This window comes from Syngnathoides biaculeatus, chromosome 5 (genome assembly GCF_019802595.1).
Source record: "Syngnathoides biaculeatus isolate LvHL_M chromosome 5, ASM1980259v1, whole genome shotgun sequence".
In the NCBI taxonomy this organism is placed as follows: domain Eukaryota; kingdom Metazoa; phylum Chordata; class Actinopteri; order Syngnathiformes; family Syngnathidae; genus Syngnathoides; species Syngnathoides biaculeatus.
Genome location: NC_084644.1, coordinates 28,566,702 through 28,591,252, shown reverse-complemented (window position 1 = coordinate 28,591,252; position 24,551 = coordinate 28,566,702). Strand labels below are relative to the sequence as shown.

Sequence of the window (24,551 nt, the reverse complement as noted above, 5' to 3'; positions counted from 1 at the left end):
AACAAACTTTGGGGAAAGAAGTTAGTTCAGGTACCCGGGGGGGCCACAGTTAAGTGTGGGCGTGATCGATGGCTTCCTTTCAAGGGGAAGAGGAGTGTGTATATTTCTGCAAACTGCAGGACATGTCACAGAAGGCAAGGTGGGTTCTTTGCGGTCTGACTGAAGCAATAATTGCTGCACAAGTCAAGTTCAATCTGCGCTAGCTAGTCAAGAAGTGGGAGGGCTCATGAAATAAGGCCCTATGGGGACAAATGCATGGAAGATGATGGCGGGCCTCTTTCACTTCTCAAATCATACAAAGCCCCAACACAATTGTGAGGACATGCTCATATTGAACTTTACCCCTGTCCATTACGATGCATAGTCTTTGTTATATGCTTACTCTTGCACAAGTGATTTTCATTTCTCACATTAAAATCCAACACAAGTGCTTGATTGTATTCATCTTGCATACAGTGCTATTGTACTGTGACAGCAATCAACATTTCGATCACATATCAATATGATTGAGAGTAATCCCTCCAAACTGATGGCCTTACAAAAACAATAATTGTAGAAGAGATGCTTTAAGTAAGATTTTAACAAGAGTCACTATCATGCCAGTGTAAGTGTAAATTATGAAAATGTAAACTCATGGCAAGTCAAACTTATATTTTGACATTCAGAATTGTTAATAATCTTCAATTATCTCAAAATCAGTCAATTTCTTTCAATGGGGCCCATGAACAAGTGGAAGATAATATGCAGTGGGTAAGGCTGGAAATGGAATTTATACACTTGTGTGCATGCCCCCACCCTGGACACTCAAACCAACCAGCGTCAATTATATTTAATGTCTGGGAAGAAACAAACTTCCTCAGGAGAAAAAAAAAACAAAACCCAAATGAAAGATGATAGCTGTGGAGAGTTTGAGTCAGACTGAAGGGAGGTGGAATGAGGTTTTGAAAGTTCCTTACATGGTGACTCATCCACTTAACGCCAGAGATTATCATGCAAGAGTATATACAAACCTGTATCACCACCCAGCTCCTCCTCCTTCTCCCACTCCTTTTTGTGAAACAATAGTTTTACAGTGTACTAGTCTTGAATTAGGTCTTTGTAGGGACGAAAAATGTGATGCTAATGAATCTAATTTGACCCGGTGACTGACTGAAGAAAAACAGGAGCCAGGGAGACAGAACACAGTATTAGAGGCTCGGAGTGAGTTTTCACCTGTGTAACCCTGCCATGCCAACGGTTGATTCCCGCTAACATGAGCTTGAACTTGCCAGCTTCTCCCGCTCGCCTCCCCCTTGTCTTTCCACTTTTGACTAATTCCAGATGATGGTCAGGCCAAAGCATAGCTGAGACGAGCATGTTCGAGGTGGACGCATAGCTGAGGTGCACTGTGGTGTTGTTGGATTGGTTGCAGGGGCCTGAGATGTGCTCAAGCGTGGCTGGAGGAAGCACACCTTGTAAAATTTAAAAAATAATAATCGATAAAAATCGTTGGTGCGTGCCTTCCCATTGCGACGCACACTTTGTCTGTGTTGCACCTATGAATAAATGAATCAAATACTGTGCCTGCTTTTGCCTTATCTATACTACTCCTGTCATCCACATTTTGCACGCACGAAAGATATACAGTACAGTATATGTATTTACTTTGCAAAAGAAAAAGCTCATGACCAATCAGTGACAGTCTTCTCGTCTGCTAGCACTTGACCGTCACCAACTTGACTTGTTCACTAAAGCTCTACACGGATAATATGTAACACGCAGGTGTAATATGGTATTTTGCAGAAATCCAGCTTCACTGCCAGGTTCCATGTTGATGGACTGATATCTCAAAAATAAACATCCCACAGACATGCCAAATCCTGGTGCCCAGGTAGCATTTTTTGACTGCAACTGTCTGGCCTATTCATGTAGAACATTTTCTGTTTATGTGCAGTGGCGTGTCCACATTCGTCATAGTCAAAGTCCTCAAGTTTTTATGAAAAGTCACAAAAAGTCTCAACTGCCATTGACAAAATCAAGCCAGATTCCGACATCTATCATGAGAGCGCAACAAATCTTGCAAATCTCTAAAAATCTTTTTTTTATTCTAAAATATGAACTCCAGTGATTAGGTCATGGTAAGGGTGAAGAGGAAAAATACAACAATGAAACTAAACTAAGGTTAGCGATTAGGAATGGCCATAATAATGAAACATTCAATTATTTGAAATTTCGTAACCAGTGTGGGATTCATTTGGAGCTTTCACTATTAAATCTTTTTTCCTACATCAATTTCATCAAGTACTCAAGTAATCGCCCCCCTCACCCAAAAAAGAACAAAAAAAAACGACTTTTTGCTCTCATGTCAACATGGCCATGCTGTAGCCTATCCCAACTACTATCTACACCCTGAACTGGTCGTTGGGCAATCATAGGGCACATACAAACAACCATTCACACCTATTTAGAGTTTTCAATTAACCCTACATGCATGCTTTGGGGACATGGGAGGAAACCAGAGTACCCGGAGAAAACCTACAGAGGCACAGGGACTCAAACCCCACACAGGCGAGATTGGGATTTGAACTCTGGTTTGAACTGTGAGGAAGATGCGCTAAGCAGTCGGCCACCGTGTCGTCAAAAGATTTGTATTTTATGTTTTTAATCACTAACATGGATTTCAGTGTCATTTGTGAGGCATGGACTTCTTCTATCTTTAGACTGCATATGTTTTTGGCTCCATCGCCTCCATCCTCCCCTCTAACAGCAACTGGCCTCACTACATCTACCAACCTTCTCTTTGGACTTACGCTTCCTTTACCTTACATGCGTAGTGATATGTCAGAAGAGGCTGGGATTGGTCAAGTCGACTGTTGGTCAATTGACGAGATGGATGATAGGAGGGTGTCTCCTTTTTGAGATGGAATTTGAACCCCGGTCCTAGGAGCTGTTAGGCAGACGTTCCAACTAGTCATTCACTTTTTTGCCCGACAGTAAATAAAGTTTTATCATATAATTCTAAATAATGTCCTTAAAATAAATTAAAAAAAAAATGGAAGTCAAACAGCAGAAATTTGAAGTTTATAAGAGGCTTGGGCAAAGAAAGTGCAATGTCCATCTGTAGCCAATATCCTGCCTACTGCCAGACTGACTCTCAAAGTGGATTGATTGCATTGATTTAGAAGGTGTTCTTCCAGCGGTCGTGAGATTCCGCTATAATGGGCTCCTGTGGCGGGACCTGGGTTGCATGCAGAGCTGTGTGTTCACATGCCAAAATTGGCTCTGCTTCGCTCCAAGAAATGGAACGCAGAGAGCCGCCAGCTAACATCACTGCACAGTAACAAAAGTCTGCACTAAACTTCTGTATAAAATAGAAAGTCGGTCAATGCAAAGGAGGGCTGGACAGTTAATCGATTTTATTCGTAACAATCATGCCTTTTAGCCCTTTATTCACACTTTTATCCATTACTAACACAAACAACATGGTCGCGAACAGCGAGGAGCTACTTTACAAAAGCACCGTCAAAGTTGCCAAGTGAGCTTTTCTGATATGTGACTATTATTTTCAAAAAGCGACTTTAATTCGCGCTAAGAAAAAGGCCAATATGAGTGGAATCATTTTTAGCTAGTTGTGCCAATACGAGAGGAGCCCAGTGGAAGGGAATTACAGCTACACTGAGCAATGCCGAAGATACGGGGGCCATTTATACATTGCAAAAGGAGGATCCTAAACCAACATTTGGAATTTTTTTTAACTCAAAGCATGTGCTTCCGAGCTGAAAGTATTTTTCCCACGTCGCCTTGCTATACTTGTACATCTCTTCTACAAGCTCTGCTATGTTACTCTTGGAAAAAAGTGGAGCCGCTAGGCCATTAGGTTTGTATGGCCCATTTTATTAAGTTAAATTATTTCATCACGGATCATGTTACATGTGTTTTGACAAAAGGAGCATTTTCCCCAAAAGCAACCATGAATTTTCATATTACTAGTAAAGAAAAAAAACTTTGTGAAAATGTCACATCGCCCAGGATGACTGCGGAGTGCACTGAAACGCCTCAAACAGTCAGTTCTGAAAGCACATCAGGAAGGATAACTGGAAACCTCATAAAAAAAGATGGACGAAGAAGATGTGCAATAATAAAGGCAAGCGCGCTGATGACGACTGTGTCAATTAAGCCATAACGTAAAGGGCGATGACAGAGAGCCTGAGGGGACTCATGTAATAATCATCCATCTCCCCTTTTGCTGGACACAAAAGTCTGATAATGAAGTTCATCCTCTGAGTTGGCACAAATCCATCAGCACACGATGAGCCTCGCCGGCAAAGCTGCCTGAAGACGGCGTTCACTCCACTCCAACAAATTACGGGAAGGAGAAATGATGACTCTGACATCAGGTGACCGTCATGAGGCAAATAGAAAGAAGTTAGCCCTGGGTGATCTTGCGATGAGCTAAAAGGGAGAAATATAGGTCATGAGCCCCGAACAGCTGACCCGGAGCTCAGCTACAAGTCAGGCTTGGAAACGCAATAGTACCCTCAAGTGGACAGAAGGGAACTACAGCACAGTACTCTTCGTTTCTTCATCCAACTCCTCAAATGGTATTTCCATCACCGCTGTGCCAGAGTTGTTTAAATATTTGAAAGACGTTAATATCCGACGAGCAAAACGCACTTAATCACGTTTTAATGCGCAACATTGTGTGAAACATTGTAACAATGTGTAACCTTGTAACATTCACATTTAAACCTGTTAGCTTGTTAGCAAAACAGATGACATACACTAAAAATGTCACGTTAAACATAATTGACATTAAAACTTAAAACATTTCCTTACCTTGTCCTCATATACAGAAAGGTGGCATATTCCCACCCGGAAAAGGTTGTTTTAGTTCTTTAATTATAAAAACTGCTTTCTGATGACTATTACCGTATTGAGGATGTGTAAATTAACCTGAAGAAAAGCGGTACAGAAAATGGAATGGAAAATTATAATAATAACAATAACAATAATAACATTCATAGAAAAAGAAAGTGTGCACTGGATATAGCAACGTAACGTCAGCACGACCCACAATAGATTTGTGAAATCTATACATTGGGGAAAATGACAGCAAATAATAGGAAAACGCTTTTCAGTATTCATGATTTAATGCTTTTTCACATTTTCAGAAGATGAGATGAAACTTGTATTCCTTCATTAAAACAGAATAACAAAAAATAACATCTTCTCCAGGTGTAAACTTAGACTAATGAATTTATGAAATTTTCCCAGGGATTATTATGAAATACTGTATACAAATTCTTATATTTAATTTAGCTGTATCGGTGGTGTATTTTGTTATTTAGGGGGCAAGCCAAACCAGTCATAGCACACACCACATCCATAAAAATGAATAATAAAAATGAAAGATAAATAAAGTCCTTCTTCTTTAAAAATCCTTCTTGAAGAGTTGTATCTAACAAGTGAATAATGTCAATGCGCTTTCTGTAATTATTGAAAAATTAGTCAACTTTTAAGATAATTTTGTGGTGACCCACAAGTGGGAGACATTCACCAGGAATGTTTATTTTAAAGGAAGGGGATGGAAATGACTGGGTTAAATTGAGGTGTTGACTTCAAAGGGAGTGGTTGGCTGTTGGATGTAAAACCACTTGTTTGTATGAGGGTAAAACAACAAGATTCAAGATAAGATAAAGAACATGCTGGTCTGTAGCCATGCTCTGCGCACATTTTTAATTTTCTGCATAAAGTAAGTACTCTGAGTCAGTGGCCATCCAGTTGATAACTTGCCAACTGCTGCTGACATGGTTGTTGTCACAAGTCAAGGAAATGTCCAGTTCAATCAAGCATTGACTGTAAAGTTTATGGGGAACATACAACAGAACAACGGGGTCATTTTAGACACCCAATAACAATAAATATAATTTTTCCAGATGCGTTAGCATGGTAACTTGGTTTGGCTCGCTTCAAAAGCAGGTAGTGACATATTGTATTGTGTTCCACTTACTGCTCATGTTACCAGCATAAATATCGAGTTTGACAGCAACTCCCGCACGTTTACCACAGCAAACAAAACCGTTTAGATAATGAGTTACATGTATTTGGAGAATAATCCTGCAATGACAAACTCACTCAGTGACATCTGTATAATGTGAAACACTGCATCCCACAAGAGGAAGAGGAATTGAAAGGAAACCTGTAGCCCTCAATCATGTAGATAACCTAGACTATTTCAGTGAAAATACTATGGGCCAGTGGTAGTTTGACTTACAAGTAACTCAACTTAATTTTTTGAAATGTGAGCTGTTGCTCGGCCAATTTTTTTTTTTTGCTTTGACTTGCGAACTTAGATTTGAGGTATCAGCGCCAGATGGTTGCAGCAAACTTTACTTCTTTCAGAACAAGCAACAGCCAGGAGGATAATAAACAATTATGAAAAAAATCCTTCAAGATGTTTATTGCCTGTCCCAGTTGAAGTTTACTGAAAATAAAGAGAACTACACGCTGCATATATATATATATACATATATATATATATATATATATATATATATCCATCCATTTTCCTCAGCGCTTATCCTCACAAGGGGCGTGGGAGTGCTGGAGCCTATTCCAGCTGTCAATGGGCAGGAGATAGGGTACACCCTGAACTGGTTGCCAGCCAATCGTAGGGCACATTGAGACAAACAGACACACTCACAATGACACCTAGGGGCAATTTTGAGTGCCCAATTAATGTTTCATGTTTTTGGTATGTGGGAGGAAACCGGAGTGCCCGGAGAAAACTCTCACAGGCACGGGGGGAACATGCAAACTCCACACAGGCGGGTCTGGGATTGAACCTGGGACTTCAGAAGTGTGGGGCCAACGCTGATCCACCATGCCACCCTATATATATATATATATATATATATATATATATATAATATATATATATATATGTATATATATATATACACACACATCACATTTAAAGCTGTTAGCTTCTATCAACTAAACACATAAATGTCACGTAAAACAAAATTATATACATATATATATATATATATATATATATATATATATATATATAAAATGACATTACTTTTAATAATATTTGGTAGTTTAACATGCACTGCATAATGCCATAGATAAGTTAACAAATGGGATTAAACACAAACGGCATCGCAGCTTATGTAGAGAGACAATATAACAATCCTGAAGCACATAGTCTTTATTCACGGCAAAAATTGACTAATATCCTGAGGATAAGCGGATTGGAAAAATGAATGAATGGATGCTTAGTTTATCTGTCTATTTATTATTTATTTATTTTTATTATTATTATTATTATTATTTATTCATCTGTCTGTTTATTTGTCTGTCTGTATTAGGGATCGCAAAAAAACTGCTTACTTTCATAATCGGTTTGAACTGAACACCTGTAACAAAAAAACGATTAACCAGTTTTAAAACCGGTACCATTGTGGTGTTTACATAATTGACCCCTCCGTAGAAATTGTGTCATCCGCATCGCTGACCAATCAGAGACCAGAGATCTGCATAAAGCACGCCCCTTTTTTGGACCCACCGTTCCCTCAGACAACGCTGCATGGTCCAGTATAGCTTTTGTTAGCGTTTTATCGCGTATTTGGGTTCTTTAACAATAAATATGGTTAAGAGGTGTAGTCACGGACTTTGTAATAGTGACGACAGGTATCCTGAAAGGCTAGTTGGTGGAGTTCAATTCGTACCCTTTCCAAAACCGAAGACCCAGTACGAAAAATGTCTTTGATTGATCAAACTTTGTGGAAGACCGCATGATCAGCTGAATCCATCTACCGGAACAGATATGTTTGCACGAAGGTAAGCCCTATATTGATTTTCAATACATGTTTCATATAAATGAATTAACAGTTCTTCGCTTGCATAATATAGCTACGTGTGAATGATTGACACACTTGATCTGTGTTGAGCGATATTTTGCGATGATCTGACTGCACAAACGTGTCCCTTTGTTCGCGGCTACGCTAAACCGGACTGTGTTAGCACGAAGGTATGCCCTATATTTGATTTTCAATACATGTCTCGTACAAATGAATTAGCAGTTCTTCGCTTGCATAACATAGCTACGTGTGAATGATTGTCACACTTGATCTGTGTTGAGCGATATTTTGCGATGATCTGACTGCACAAACGTGTCTCTATTCGGCGGTGAGCTAAGCTAAACCGGACTAGCAGGCCTAAAAGCCTTCGACGTGCACCGAGACACCAAGACTGAAGGACGGATGTTTGAGGACAACAAAGTAGTGATTGTCGTACTCGGTCGGGACTTACGTAGGTTCGGCACTAATTCAAAAATAATTATTGAGGGGAGCGCGTGACGTTACACAAACAAAACGTGAGAAACAACTCGTAAATCAAGCTTCGCCTTCTTTTCCTTCATACGGTGGTTCACAAACGGCTATACAGATACATATACAGATTCTGCACACAAGTGTGATATGTAACACGAAAATAGGAAACTGTCAATGACGAATTCATCTTTGGGTTACAATATATTATATTATGTGGCTTCTCGGTCTTCCTCTGACTCTGGAAACATCTTGCGCTCATATCAATGGTTTCTCCGTCGATATGCATGTAATTGCCATTGAAATACCGCTCGCTGAAATACTTGAAGCCCTGCTCTCTGCTTTTGAACGATTTTTCACTGTTAGCTAAGAATGCGAGTGAGAAATCAGCCGCTAAATCGGACAGTTTCCCTCTTTTCTTTTCTTGCTGCACTGCCCTTTTTGCTAATTGTTTGTCTGACGTAGGCGCACGTGGCGTGACGTCACTTCAGGAGGCGTGGTTAAGTGCCCTGTACGGAGGGGTCAATTGACCACATCTATTGTTAAAGAACCCAAATACGCGATAAAACGCTAACAAAAGCTATACAGGACCATGCAACGTTGTCTGAGGGAACTGCGGGTGCAAAAAAGGGGCGTGGTTTATGCAGATCTCTGGCCTCTGATTGGTCAGCGACGCGGGTGACGCAATTTCTACAGAGGGGTCAATTCACCCGCGGGACCTCGAGTTGGGGTGTGGGGTTCCGCACGGACTGTTTTTGTTGTTGCTCTTCCGGAGTGACGAGTTCACAGAGTTCCCCCCGTTATGCGAGTTGTGTTTTGATGTCTGCCAATAAAACTGTCCGATACTTCGCCTCCGACTCCTTTTCTCCGGCGCTACACCATCGATTGTTAATTTACTCCGCGGTAATGGGGTACTTTGTATACAATATTGACAAACAAGCTTGTTGAATGTGGCTTTCAACAACGCACTCGTGTAAGTTAAAATTTTGTTCTTTTTTTTTTTTGTAAAAATGTTTTCATGTTAACATTCTTGAAGTGGAAATGATATTGAAAAAATAGCGCAATGTGGAATACCGGAACCGGAAGAAATTATTGGAAATTTTAACCGATTTCAAAAGTATGATTATGGTTTCGGTTTTAAACAATCGAAAACCGGTTATAACCGATTAATTGTAACCGTTTGCGATCCCTCGTCTGGATGCCGATATTATCCTGTCCCTTGGTGGCCAAGACGTATACAGAAGGAACAAACTGGAGTATGGTATTGCCAGTCATTTCAATGTGGTGATATGATTTGAAATACAACTGTTTTGAGTTAAGTGTGAGGTCACAGAATGAATTAAAGATGTAAATCAAGGCACCACGGGATTAAAAACGATGGCGTCATTCAGCGTGACGGCAAAGAGACAAGACTGTGGCAGCTACTTCAGTGACTGAGTGCCAACTGGAGTACTTGCTTATGTCACAGGGGTGCGTAATGTTCCTCGCTGCTGTGGAGTTTTGTCAAACTCTCACTGTACTTCTCACACAATTGGTGGCGCAAATATGCCGCATGAAACCAAATGGAAAATCAATCTGCAATCACTGCACTAGCTACCGCTGCACTCTGTCGGTTCCCAGCCATCTTCATCGGCGTGGGCCGTATTGACTTGGGGCCACCCCCCACTTCCTTGCAGCCACCTTTGAAGTGTTTGTCTTGGAGAAGTTTGATACACTCAGTTGTGGAATTTCCCCAACTCAAGCAGGAATTTCATTTGATTCTTTGCTCTATGTTTGTGCTACCTCCAGGTGCGTGACAGCCATATGCTTTAAAAAAAAAAACGCATGAAAAGGAAGCACGGACAAAGAGTAGCGAAAAATATTGCGGCAGTTAAGTGGCCAAATGTTGCGTAACACGGTGACCCAAAACGTTAGCCAAATGCACATAGAGTCATGAGCATGTCTGTTACAGTCTCGTTTGCTCCAAATACTTTTCACTTCCTGGAAATGGAAATAGTCTGCAAAAAAAAAAAAAAAGAGAGACTAAAATTCCCGCGTGGTAACTTGTATGAAACTACATTCACACCTATAGTTTTCAAGTCCACTAATGTGGGAAGGCAAAAAAATTTTCAAACATCCTCTATTCATTTTCTATACCACTTATCCTCACTAGGATCATTGTGTCTGAGCGAGGAGCCGCGTACAACTTGAACTGGTCGCAGGGAACATCCAAACCACAGTTGCCAAACTCAAGGCCTGGGGGCCAGATCCGCCCCACCGCATGATTTTATGTGGCCCGCGGAGGTAAATCATGTGTATCCATCCATCCATTTTTGTCATTGCTTATCCTCACAAGGGTTGCGGGGAATGCTGGAGCCTATCCCAGCTGTCAACGGGCAGGAGGCGTTATACACCTGGTTGCCAGCCAATCGCAGGGCACATGGAGACAGACAACAATCGCATTCAAAATCACACCGAGGGACAATTTAGAGTGTCCAATTAATGTTTTTGGGATGTGGGAGGAAACCAGAGTGCCCGGAGAAAACCCACACAGGCATGGGGAGAACATACAAACTCCAAACAAGCGGGTTCAGGATTGAACCCGGGACCTCAGAACTGTGAGGCCAACGCTTTACCAACTAATCCACCATGTCGCCTTCATGTGTATCAACTTCCAACATTTTTTGTTCAAATCTGTACCAAAATTTCAAATTGTCCTATCATAAATGCTATCGTTAAAGTATTACAAGCATTACAAACAGCAATAGTTGGAGAGGCCCTGTAGCTCAGTGGTTAGAGCACTGGTTTGATAAACCAGGGGTTGTGGGTTCGTATCCCACTGGGGCCTCCACTCCTGAGAAGGGTTGCGTCAGGAAGGGCATCGGCGTAAAAATTGTGCCAAACATATGTGCGTTCATCTGAGATGACACGCGTGGCGACCCCGAAAGGGACAAGCCGAAAGAAACTTACTTACTTACAAACGGCAATAGTTGGAAAAACCCATTTCCCGTGATTTCTGATTCCAAAACTATTTCATAAATTTCATGTGTAAATACGATGAGGCAGTAAAGATTTTTAGCGTTTCACAGCCACAACGGCCCTTTGAGGGAAACCGCAAGTACAATGTGGCCCGCAGCAAAAATGAGTTTGACACCCCTGACCCAAACAAACAACCATTCACACCCACGGCCAATCTAGAGTTTCCACTTATCTTACCATGCACGTTTTAAGAGGAAACCGGAAATTCTCCAAACACGACCACAAACAGTACACGTATTTCCATTTGTGCCGCAATATTCCTGATATCCCCTAGATGGCGCAAATGTCAAACGTTATTTCTATTATCAATTATAGTACAAGTTGATACACCGCCAATCAATAGGATAGATAGATAGATAGATAGATAGATAGATAGATAGATAGATAGATAGATAGATAGATAGATAGATAGATAGATAGATGATAGATAGATAGATAGATAGATAGATAGATAGATAGATAGATAGATAGATAGATAGATGATAGATAGATAGATAGATAGATAGATAGATAGATAGATAGATAGATAGAAAAAATGTCTTCTTTTACACATATATTCAAGCAACCCACAAGTGACGAATGCAAGGCAAACAAGGGAGAGAGAGAGAGAGAGAGGAGAGAGAGAGAGAGAGAGAGGAGAGAGAGAGAGAGAGAGAGAGAGAGAGAGATGTTGGTTTGAGGTTGGCCATCACGAATTGGCGCTCTGCAGAGACTACCAGTGCGGCGCATGGAAGGAAGCGCGAGATAAATGCGCTCTTTCATTCCCCCACAAAAGTGACAAGCTCGGAACGGCAGCCCACCTCGACACTGTTTTTTTTTTTTTTTTTTTTTTGTGACTAGTAATTGAATCGTCAGGAAGAGCATGGGCCGGTGGAGGACCTGTTCACAGGACCAGCGCACAAGTTGACGCACGCTTGGGGGTTGACAGGGGCGCGAGTAATGATTGGTAATCGTCGTTGAACCAAGTTGACTGGATTCGAGCGTTTCGTGGAATTTATTATGGGTCACTGAGATGTGCATTTCCCCCCGAACACCAGCACCATCACTATTACCTGAAACGCCAACCGAGATGCCACTGCAGCACCTTTGCACTGGAATTGACACATCCCTGCACTGAAACGTGTCTTTATTTTGGGTGGATGTACAGTACATGCGCTCCCTTTCCATCAGCTCTGGATAACTTTTAAACACTTTGAGACATTGCAGGAGACTCATTGGCTGTTCCAAATGGAGCTGCGTGTATACCTGCTGTGCTTGCGCTGCATCATCCTTCTCAAAGGTAACACCCTTCACCACTAGAATTCATCCACTCATCCATTTCCTGTGCCGCTTATCCTCACGAGGATCGCGGGAGTACTAGAACCTATACCAGCTGTCATCAGGCAGCAGGCAGGCTCCATGCTGAACTGGTTGCCAGCCAATCCCAGCACTATCATTCGAATTTCTATTAAAATATTAATGCAAGATGAGGAAAAAATTACCATAGCACAATGCAAGTGAACCAAATTATGAGTTTACGGGATTAAAGCCGTTGTTCAGATGACTTTTTTTGCTCCAATTTGTGAACAAAGGTTTTAAGATACTGTATGGTGGGCTGTGAACTCAACTTTACTCACTTCACAAGATGTAACACCTTGGCGGATAGTGAATAATTCTTCTTCTTCCTCTTTAAAAAGCCTTCTTTACTGCCACTCGTACCGTTGAATTCCATCCATCGCGGAGAGTGCTGGACCCTCCCCCAGCTGTCAACAGGCAGGAGGCAGGGTACACCCTGAACTGGTTGCCAGCCAATTCCAGGACACAGACAAACAGCCGCACTCACAATCACATCTAGGGGAAATTTAGAGTGGCTAATTAATGTTGCATGTTTTTGGGATGTGGGAGGAAACCGGAGCGCCCGGAGGAAACCCATCCACACAGGAGGGTCCGGGATCAAACCCGGGACCTCAGAACTGTGAGGTCAATGCTTTACCATCTGAGCCACCATACCCCATTAAATTTTATTGTCAAACTAAACATTGAACAAAAACAATTAATGTACATTTGAAACGAACACATTACTTTGTTTTAATGAAGTTTGTTTAGCTGACGGCTAATGAAGGCTGTGAAACACCCAAGATGTGCTAACGAATAGCATCGGAATTGCGGTGTCATAATACTTCAAGCGAAAAATATTTGAACACAAACGGTGTAGCAACACATGTAAAGAGACAACATAAAAACACTCTCTGTTATCTATTCTTTATCCTCTATAAAGAATGACTAATACAACTACCGGTTGCTGAGGACATTTGACTGACTCCATATATAGAGCTCGTGCACCTACGTCATAAAAGTCACGTGACTGTCCAGATTGCCGGTCTAGCAAAGCATTCTTCAATGCTAAGTCGGTTGGAGACGACACGATAATATGTCTTATAGCATGACACCCAGAGTTTTGTCCAATACCGTTAAACATTTAGAAGGTGATAATAAACAAAGGTACGTGGAAAAATGAGAGACACTTGGCAGAGAGGACACATATTTAATGCCGAAGTCGATAAGAAATTGGACTGTTAACCCACTTCCGCCTCTCTTGGACAACTGGATCAACACATGGAGCTGGCGAATAAGTCTTCGAGATTTACACAGAAGAGTTTGAAAGCGTATAAAAGTCTGGACGCATACAAATACTTTGTTGCTGGATCCGTTCTCAATCAAAAATAAAATCCCACATAGTGATGGAGCCACTCAGATTTTTTTCAATACAAATACCAATACTTAAATAAATGAGCCCTGTTTTTACACAAACTCACATTCATTTACAATGACTGGAAAAAAATAAGACAGAGAGTCGGCTCCTTGTACACGGAAGCGTGTTGCAGCCACACATTAAACTTAGGTTAACCTCTCCCTGACAGATGATTTTATTTTTTTAAATATGCATTGTTCTCAAATGAGTCCAATTCGTATTTAAAAAAAAGAAAATAAACCGCTGCGATAGGCTTCAACCCTCGTACACGGAACCAAATGTTAATCTATGTAAAGCTCTACGCAACAGATGATTTCTTTTCTCTTCTTAAAAAAGCATTGGACTCATATTTAAAAAGAAAAAAAAAACTGTCGGGGAGAGGTTTACCGAAGTTTAACGTGTGGCCGCAACAGGCTTCCGTGTATGAGGAGCCGACTCTCTGTCTTCTTTTTATTTTCTAATCATAGTTAATGAATGAGAGTTTGTGTAAAACCAGGGCTCATTTATTTAAATATTGGTATTTGTATTGAAAAAATCTGAGTGGCTCTATCACTTTGTGGGATTTATTCTTGATTGAGAACAGATCCAACAACTACGTATTTGTATGCGTCCAGACTTTTATACGCTTTCAAACTCTTCTGTGTAAATCAGCTGCAACACGGTTCGGTATACATTGGAGACGACTCCCTGCCGTATTTTTTTTAAATACGCATTGTTCTCAAGTGAGCCAGTCGTGTGTATTAGGTTGGGCACCATCCATCACGTTTAATTGCCGAAATCCATCGATCTTTTCTGCTCTTTTCAGCTGGTATTCTATACAATGACATCCTTGAATATCTGTCTCGTCTGTTGTAACAACCAACAGCACAACGAGTCTCGGGCATTGTGAATTTTCTGCTCCGGTTCAATGCCCGCCACACGGTCGAGCAGCTCTTTTTGACCAGCAATACAGCGCCGTGAAAATGGTGACGTCACGTGCACGAGCTCTACATCCTTATGTCTGTATTATCATGCTTCTTGTGGGCAAGGCATGCATACCAGAAGGATCAGCACAATGGTCATTAAATTGAAGAAAAAAAAGTGTCCAAAAAAAACATTGAATTCTTTGTATTTTAATACATGTCATTACTGTATGATTTATTCAGTACATTCTTGAGCGATAGCTTTATGGAAATTACATAATTTGCGTTTTTTTGGGCACACTGGAAAAGATGAATGCCATTTCTATTGATTTCAGCTGGGAAAGATGAATGGAGAGACAAGTATTTTCAAATACAAACGTAGTCTTGGAACAGATTCAAGTCGTATCTCAAGGTGGACATTATACTTGCATCCCCACATGCTTCCTGCAATGTCCAATTGGGTGTGATGCTCACTGAAGTCAACTACTACATTTTAACACAGAACACGTGTGGCTACTGGTGTCACAGATACCTCATTGAACTTCAAAAATTGTCCCATGTGACAGAAAATTGGCTGACCCTGGAGGTATTCCTTGCACATGTTAAAATATGTTGCCACACTACACCCAGCTAAAACAGATCAAAGAACAAAAGAAGCTTTGCATAAACTGGAATGATGATGTGTCTTGAATGTGGACCCCCTGCCAATAAAGTGGCTCATCTTTTCTTACGATAGGTTTTCTCACTCAGTTAACGTTCCATCAGCTCTAACAATGCGAACACATTGATTGAGCTGACGCGCCTCAATCTAGCAAATACAGCAAATACATAAATATGACGTCCCATCATTTATTGGACGATGAGCTCTACCCACACAGATCGCCCCTATATCACAAGCCACACCTGCCTAGGCTAGTACTGTTTTGACACCGGTATGGATATAGGAGATCAGAACATGCGGTGAGATTCTCCCATCTATTAAAAAATAACAATCAAATATCTGTTGTGCTTGTCCTAATTTGGATCGTGGGTAAACTGGTGCCGATCCCAGCTGACTTTGGGAAATATCCAGAGAACGGTAGAATGGAACAATGACAACATGCAAACAACACAGAAAGCCTGGGCAGAGTTTCGAACGCAGAACCTAAAAATGGTGAGCCAGAAGTGCTAACCAAGAGCGCCATGTACTGCCAACAATCGGCTATCTTTAATTGCCAATACCACACAAACAGAATTTGTCCAGTCCATTATTATACCCAAGTAATGTTGACACGTGTTAAACATCGTGAAACTCCACTCATGGTCTCGAGCAAGCATGTACGCCATGTCGGCCCACTCCCGCGCCCCCAAAGCGGGAAAGCAAAGAAACCCACCATTGTTGTCTCCAAAACGCCACGCAGCCGATAAGGCATCAGCCACTAAAGCTTGTGTTGATAAGACTGACAAATTATGTTGAGCAAGCCATGCGACCTGTCTGGACAAACACGCACACACACTCACACACACAGTCACGTCACTGTCAATTTGAAATGCTTGGGATGAATACTGTTCATAACCTGCGTTTTAATTTAAATGTTCTTGTAAGTGTGTGTGTGTGTGTGTGTGTGTGTGTGTGTGTGTGTGTGTGTGTGTCATACAGGAGTATGCATGTCATGTTAATGCCTTCAACAGAGCTACCATGATGCTTGAAGCAGGCCCGCTCTCGTTTCCTTGACAGAAATGTCCTACGTGTGTGTGTGTGTGTGTGTGTGTGTGTGTGTGTGTGTGTGCCTCACTGTGGCCATTCATAAATTCCAGTTGTTCTAATCGAGTTGACTTTCATTCCCATGGACCGCCGCCCGCTCCTTCAACCCCCGTTCCCCACGAGAGGGTGACAGATGAGAATAAAACGATCAAGATAATGGAGAGACAATCTGTGGTTGGACGGGAAATGCGAGTGTGTTTTAATCAAGGAATCGTACACCTCACTGGGGGCTTACATTAAAAAGACATCAAGAGACTGGAGAGAAAGAGGGAGGGGAGCGTAAAGCTTAAAATGCTCTCTGAGAGATGACATGCAGCACAGTGGAACCTCTACGGGTAGTGTTGAAAATAACATTTTGAAAATATTAACAGTTAAACGTTATCCTGCATTTAAAAAATGGACTAAAGCCAATAAAAAACGGAAAATGACAACATGGCCGCAGAATTGTTTTTCATTCTCAACAGGAACCACTGATATACTGTATATATGATATATTTACTGATATACTGATATATATGATATATAGATATAGTCTTCCATGGAGACGTCAAGATTTTGTAATGTTTTTATAGAGACAAAAATCGACTTTATTATTATACTTTATAAAACCTTACTGTAATAATATATCCATCCATCCATTTTCTAAACCGCTTATCCTCACAAGGGTCACGGGAGCTCTGGAGCACATCCTCGGTGTCAACAGGCAGGAGGCGGGGTACACACTGAACTGGTTGCCAGCCAATCACAGGGCACATAGAGACAAACGGCCGCACTCACAATCACAGCTAGGGGCAATTTAGAGTGTCCAATTAATGTTACATGTTATGGGATGTGGGAGGAAACTGGAGTACCTGGAGAAAAACCACGCAGGCACGGGGAGAACATGCAAACTCCAAACAGGCGGGTCTGGGATTTCAAACCTGGGCCTCAGAATTGTGAGGCCAACGCTTTCCAGCTGATCCAGCGGGCCGCCTGCAATAATATAATGAAATATAATTAAAAATAAACTTTCTGTGACACTTTCTGACTCAAGTTAATGCACATTGTGCTGATGCTTCTGTTGTGCACACTTTGGCCAACTGGTGGCAATCTTAGACAGATATACGTGAAGACAGTGGAGACGTCCCAGCTCCTCCACAGTAATATTAAATCAATCGTCACAGAGGATCAAGAATGTGTCTGACTATATGTGTTGCCACACCATTTGTGTTCGAATATCTGTTTCTTTAAAGGTTATTATTATTTCTTTGCACACATTTTTCCATACAATATTGGGTGAACTTCAAATTCTACCACTAGAGAAGCGATGAACTTTAGGGGAATCCACTGTATGTTCTTGCATGTGTCCAAACACACTCATGTCAAACTCTACGCACACGCGCACACACACACGTGAGAGATTCATTTCCGAACACACACAGACTCCACAATAGCGCCCGGAGCCGAAAGTGTGGTTGCAAAGAATCTTGATTTGATAAATGTTTGCAGCCAGTTGTCATGGTGATGGAAGATCAGACAGGCTGCGGTTCACTATCATATAGAAACTCAAAAGAAACCATTGGGGGGGGAGGGGATATTTGGGAGGTCTATTGTAAGGCAAGGGGGGTTCTTGTAGTATTGCGTGGGGAAACGTACAAAAAGAGTCCATTTATAGCTTGTGAACAGAGCAGGAGGATCAAGGAGACATTATTGTGGAAAGTTGGGTGTGGATGCAGCCACAAGAAAAGCGCAGGGAGAATTGAAGGCTATAACCTGTTCAAATGTAAACGAAAGAAAGGCACATAAAGGGAAGGGAAGATTCCACGCTGGTGTTCCCATTGGTGAACGCTTTGGAACATCTGTGTGGAATCACAAGGATGGCTGCAGCCCATGCAAGTCACTTGAGGTTTGGACAAGTACAAGCGGCAGTGAGCGAGTTGGAAGCCACACTCGGTTGCTAAAAGCTGCCCTGTGACACAGTCAAGAAAATGGGACGATATAAATATAGATAATAATAACAAAACAAAACAACAAAAAACATCCCGCTAAAGTGGGCGATAAAGTGAAATGAGCAGGTACGAGAAACACACGAGTGGAGCCGGAGCTTGGCAATATATCCAGTTTCCCCGTGCTGACTGGAATGTGTGCGTGTTTGCGGCCATGCGGCCGCGCTGCGTGACGCGCTCAGCTATATAATCACCGCAACGGCGTTCTGGTCTTCTTCATTGGGATCACGGTTACATATACAGTCAGGCATGTCATTATTCGACCCGGATGCTGCAAAACCACAAGTGGCGTACGGTCACCGGACACTTCATTGGGTACGTGTGCACATTTTACAGTTGATCTGATGTCCACACACCCCTCTTCAAATGCCAGACTTGTGATATTAAAAAAAATATACATATGGGCCTGCAATGAATCATAAAAAAGAACACCATCATTGATGTGACCTATAACATGTACATAGTAGATTTACAGCAAGGTACTGTAAAAATTTAATGTTTCCATTCTCTGATTGGTTGAACAGTGTAAGCCAAGTCCCACTTGAAAAACTTTGACTCTGTAGTCACACATGAATATATTTAATAATTAGCATCTCTGATGAGTTTCGTGTTTTTATTTTTAAATGTTTTGTGGGGTGGCGGCACGGTGGTGCAGCTGGTAAAGTGTTGGCCTCACAGTTCTGAGGTGCAGGGTTGAATCCCAGCCCTCCCTGTACGGCATTTGCATGTTCTCGCCCCGTGTCTGCGTGGGTTTTCTCCGGGCACTCCGGTTTCCTCCCACATCCCAAAAACATGCAACATTATTTGGACACTCTAAATTGCTCCTAGGTGTGATTGTGAGTGTGGCTGTTTGTCTCCATGCGCCCTGCGATTGGCTGGCAACCAGTTCAGGGTGTACCCCGCCTCTTGCCCGTTGACAGCTGGGATGGGCTCCAGCACTCCTGCGACCCTCGTGAGGATAAGCGGCCAAGAAAATGGATGGATGGATCTTAAACACGATATTAACTGTGAGCTTCTCCAGATGATGTTCATGGCAAAGTCTCGTGCTATTATATTGTGTTTGTTGTAAAGAATTGATGATTTCTAAAATTGCGACGTGATAGTGGTGTTATTAAGAGATTGGGTAAGTTCCCACTTAAGATATTATTATATTTGAATCGCATAACTTTATTTGTCCCAAAAAGCAACTTGGTGAATTTCAATGGATTTAATGGCAAATTGGTCGACACAGGCATGAATAACGTAGATAAAAATGTGCAGCTTGTACAAAACCATGCTTATCAAAGCTTCCATCAGGTAGTTTTAAATCCATGAAATTTGCCTTGAATGCTTTTTTGCCCCATAACTCTATTTTGGTAGCCGACCCCTGGCGCGTCCGTCAGCGTAATCGATGTACCAGGAATCTCAGTAATTAAACAACAAAAACAGGTGGTTTTACACAGAGGATAAAGAATGTATGGCTGCGAGTATCGTTATGTTGTCAGTGTATGTGTGTTGATGCACCATTTGTGTTCAAATATCGGTTGCTTAAAAGGTTGTAACATTGTGACTATCCTGGCGATTTGTCAGCCCATCAAGGCCATTTTGCATTGTGTGTAAGAATTATGTTATTTTAAACCCATATCATGCCATTTTCTGTGTTATCTGTCTGTACTGTCTGATTTGACAATAAACCCCTTTAAAGCCTCTCTCTATACAGCACTTGTATCTCAAATGTTTGCTTGCAAGTCAAAGCACCACCATACACATTACCTTCCTTGTACGGTAAAATGATATACAGTACTCGTTTTTTTTTTAAATATATATAGTTTTAGTGGTTGAAAGTTAAGTGTTTTCATGACCCAGTTATTCACTTAAACCCAGCGAGCTGTCCTCCATCTTGCTCCCCTCAGGGCGAATGAAGGGCAGACTTGTGCTTCTCAACAGGGCGCTCACTGTACTCGTCAAGGTTTTCAAGCAACACACCCTTCCCCTTCTTTGCCTCGTCTTTCCTTCCTCACCTCCACACTAAACTCCCTTTTTCCCCCTCGGAGGCTGCTACTGGTCGCCGTGTTTATCCATCGTTTGCACTCTCTTCCTCCTCCTCCTCTCCCTCCTGCCACTGTTTGCCAGGCTTCTCACCCTAAAGCCAAGACAAAAAAATATATACGTATACTTTACTGCACTGCACATTTTTTCATGCATTATGTTCGTATTTGGATGCTCTATGACACGTGTTTTATGCAAACATAACTAGCATTCTAATGGTTTTAGTTGATTTTGCTTTTAGTTAGCCTCCAGTCAGTTGTGGTGTGGCAGCGGTGTCTGTGTGTGTTTTTATATGAAAAAAAAAACCCACCTGGTAAAGAAAACAGTCCCTCCTCTGACTGTCTGATGTGTTATTTTTCTTACACTTCATTTTCCAATGGAAACGTCAGACACCTCAACAAACAGCTGCTGAAAGTGACTCATTGTAAAAGTTAATTTAAATACAATTATTATCCTGCCAGATTATACATCAATTTAGATTAGCTTGTTTTAACAGAACTCATGGGCCCGATCATTTGCTTTCTTGGCAAAAGATCCTTCAGGTGCCTCACAGGGCAGAGAAAGGACAGGAAGTGGTGGTGGGAAGCAGTCAAAGGTCACAAAGAAACACACATTTACTGCTCTCAAAACAACACTATAAGGATTAATTGAAATAGTGTACATTGTGCACTCATCACCTGTGTTTTGTCCTCCAGGCTTTTGTCAGTGCTTCAACATCGACGTCACGCATCCGCGGATCTTCAGTGGCCCAGAGGACGCTCTCTTCGGTTTCTCCGTGTTACAGCATGAAACGAGAGGAGAGAAATCGTGAGTTTCTGCACGTGGGACAGACAATTTACAGTGTAGTGCTCTTTGGTGTTTAGTGACACCCCAAATGTGTGGCGTGCAGAATGCTGGTCGGCGCTCCTTGGGACGGGCCGCCCAACAACAGGAAAGGAGACGTGTACAAATGCGCCGTGGAAGAGGGGCGCGACTCCAACTGCAGCAAATTAAATTTAGGTGAGAGCCACCACCCTTGACAAGTATACAAAGTGGAGGATTGCCGGTCTGAACTGTTGGTTCTGTTCATCGCAGGGGAGGCGGCTTTCCAAAACATAACCAAAAACCTGAAGAACTCTCATCTGGGGATGACTCTCACTCCAGACTCCCCAGATGGCCTTTTGGTATGTATTTCCCTAACCCTTCTTATACTTTGGTTTTGGTGCCCCTAATGCAACATCCTCCTTAGTGCATTTTCTCCTAGCTTGCATTTTAGGTTCATCAAAGACTTTAAATTGGCTGAATGTGAGTGTGAATAGGTGTTTGTCTACTTTTCCACTGCGTTTGCCTGACAACCACTCCAGAATGGACGCTTTCTCTGGAATAGGCACCAGCTGACTTGGATGCGGCCAGCCGCTTTACAAAGTGAACAGACGGCTGAATGGATTTTGACATCTGTGCAAAAGGCTCATAGTAAAAACAAAACTAGTGCTAACTGAATACTTTTTCACGGTATAAATTTTTAAAATTTGAAGTAGCGCATACATTTTTATTTTTGGTGGCACGGTGGAACAGCTGGCGAAGCGTTGGCATCACAGTCCTCGGGTTCAATCCCGGCCCCGCCGGTGTGGAGTTTGCATGTTCTTCCCGTGCCTGTGTGGGTTTCCTCTCACAGCCCAAAAAACATGCATTAATTGGAGACTCTTAATTGCCTTAGGTGTGATTGTGAGTGTTTGTCTCCATGTGCAACAAGTGGCAATCAGTTCAGGATGTACCCAGCCTCCTGCCCGTTGACAGCTGGGATAGGCTCCAGCACTCCCCGCAACCCTCGTGAGGATAAGCGGCAAAGAAAATGGATGGTTGGATGGTTGGTTGGATGTATGGATAGATGGATGGATGGATATTAAACATGCTATGTACTTTCCCCCCCCTACCTGTTCCAAACCTCCTTTCTGAGAGTGGAAATTGAGAACAACACATCTAACTCCAGCCGTCCATTTTCTATACCGCTTATACTCACTCGGGTTGCGGGCATGATGGAACCTACGCCAGCTGATTCTGGGGAAGAGGCAGGGTGCACCCTGAACTGGTCACCAGCCAATGACAGACACCTTGTAACCCGAAACCTAAATTTCCTGCAAAGTAGAAATAAATACTGCACGATTTCTATATAAAAGTCACAGAGACGAGTATTGTTAACAATTTCAAATTTGAATGATTAAAAAAAAAAATCACCAATGTAAAATAAAGTTGTCACTGTCACGGCTCTCAAACACTGGGAGGTTGTGCTGAATGCACTAAAGCTTCTGCCCTAAAACCATCTAATTCTTCAAGATACGACACCGCTGGCTCACATAGCACCAACTACTAAAGCTCTCAGGCGAGTAATTTTGCGTGTCAACGACCCTCGCCGGGTTTGAATCACTGTGCAGTGTTTTGCACTTCAAGTCAAGCCAGTTCATCTTCGGACGTCCGCCAACTTCTCACTGCTGCTGTTGGAAGATCGCTCGTTTATAGTCCATGAGCTAATGGCCGACGCAGTACCACTTTTATGTGTTTTTCTTGAGGCCAGCGGTCAGGTCTATAACAGGCTCGGAATGTGTCTCCGGCCTTTTGTTAATGATAGACCTACAAAAAGCCATAGCACCTCTGTTGATTTTCTTCATCTTTTACACTCCTCGCCTTCCATCATCAACTGATCTACTTTCTATAATAACAGGAGGGAAAAAATAAGACAGGATGTTTCTCTTTCTCCTATTCCACCTTCACCCCTACTTTTGACTTTTGCCTCTGATGTGTGTGCACTCCTTCTATTCCTCATTCCCTGGTTATTCTTTAGCTCAATTAGATCCAAATTGCCTCTCTGGTCTGGTGTTTTAGTGCTGCCAAGATGACAACAATAGCCCCCCCCCCTCACTTCTTTCACTGCCTCCATGTTCTGTCCCCCAAACCGCACGATTTAGAATTTTCCATGACTGACTCCCTCTCATGATTATTTTTGCTCACTGCCTGCCCTTACTTAGTCACTTTTTAGCCCACCCCCCAAAAAAAAAATAAAACATGCATGCACTTTTGACCCTTTTGATCGTAACGACACAACCCCCCAGGATACCTTAGCACAAAATTCCTTAATACGTGGACCCAAGACGCTTTGTACAGATTTTGGGGAGTCCTGCTCAACTTTTACAGGATTTACGGTAGTCTAATTTGGACGCCGTGCAGATTTTCTGAACATCAAGGTAGTAAACCAAATAGCAAATCGAGTGTCAAACTAGGAGAGCTGATTAATATGTGCGCTTTCGGCAGGCGTGTGCACCACTGTGGTCTCAGGAGTGCGGCACGTCCATGTTCAGCACCGGCATCTGCGCCTCCGTCAGCGACGACCTCGAGCCAAGAGAGACCATTGCTCCGACGGCGCAAAGTCCGCCCGCACGCACTTTGCCACATTGAGAACTGCACGGCTCAGACTAAACCAAATCACATCTTGCAGGGTGCACAACATACATGGACATTGTGATCGTGCTGGACGGCTCCAACAGCATCTACCCCTGGTATGAAGTTCAGAGTTTTCTCAGCAACATCCTCAGCAAGTTCCACATCAGCCCAGACCAAATGCAGGTAAAAGCCCAGTTGGAACCCTGGCGATTCAAACTCTGAAGTTGAAAATGTAAAAAGAGAAGTACATTTTTCAGTAGAAAATAAAACTAAATTTACCGTCTGAGTTACTGATGGTGTAGTGGTGCTGGAAGCGTGGGTTCAATTCCCACTCAGCGAGGGTGTGAAAGTGAGTGCAAAAAGGATTACCCGTATCTGTTCTGTACGTGCCCTGCAACTGACTGACCTGTTCAG

General features: G+C 42.3%; 1 protein-coding gene and 1 long non-coding RNA gene across 2 annotated transcripts in view; one reads left to right on the top strand and one right to left on the bottom strand.

Annotated features, from left to right (window-relative positions):
* Positions 1 to 3,899: 3,899 nt before the first annotated feature.
* On the bottom strand, positions 3,900 to 11,558 carry LOC133501507 (uncharacterized). Its single transcript, XR_009795202.1, has 3 exons — positions 11,511 to 11,558; positions 4,516 to 4,595; positions 3,900 to 4,431 (listed from the first exon to the last, which is right to left on the bottom strand). It is a non-coding gene; the product is annotated as an uncharacterized LOC133501507 (long non-coding RNA).
* Positions 11,559 to 12,508: 950 nt separating this feature from the next.
* itga10 (integrin, alpha 10) overlaps positions 12,509 to 24,551 on the top strand; it is a 34,206-nt gene continuing 22,163 nt past the window's right edge. Inside the window, exons 1-6 of the mRNA XM_061820002.1 lie at positions 12,509 to 12,612; positions 21,419 to 21,530; positions 21,613 to 21,722; positions 21,798 to 21,886; positions 24,009 to 24,123; positions 24,193 to 24,320. Of these exons, the coding sequence (XP_061675986.1) occupies positions 12,561 to 12,612; positions 21,419 to 21,530; positions 21,613 to 21,722; positions 21,798 to 21,886; positions 24,009 to 24,123; positions 24,193 to 24,320 (606 nt within the window). The 5' untranslated portion in view covers positions 12,509 to 12,560. The remainder of the gene's footprint in view (positions 12,613 to 21,418; positions 21,531 to 21,612; positions 21,723 to 21,797; positions 21,887 to 24,008; positions 24,124 to 24,192; positions 24,321 to 24,551) is intronic.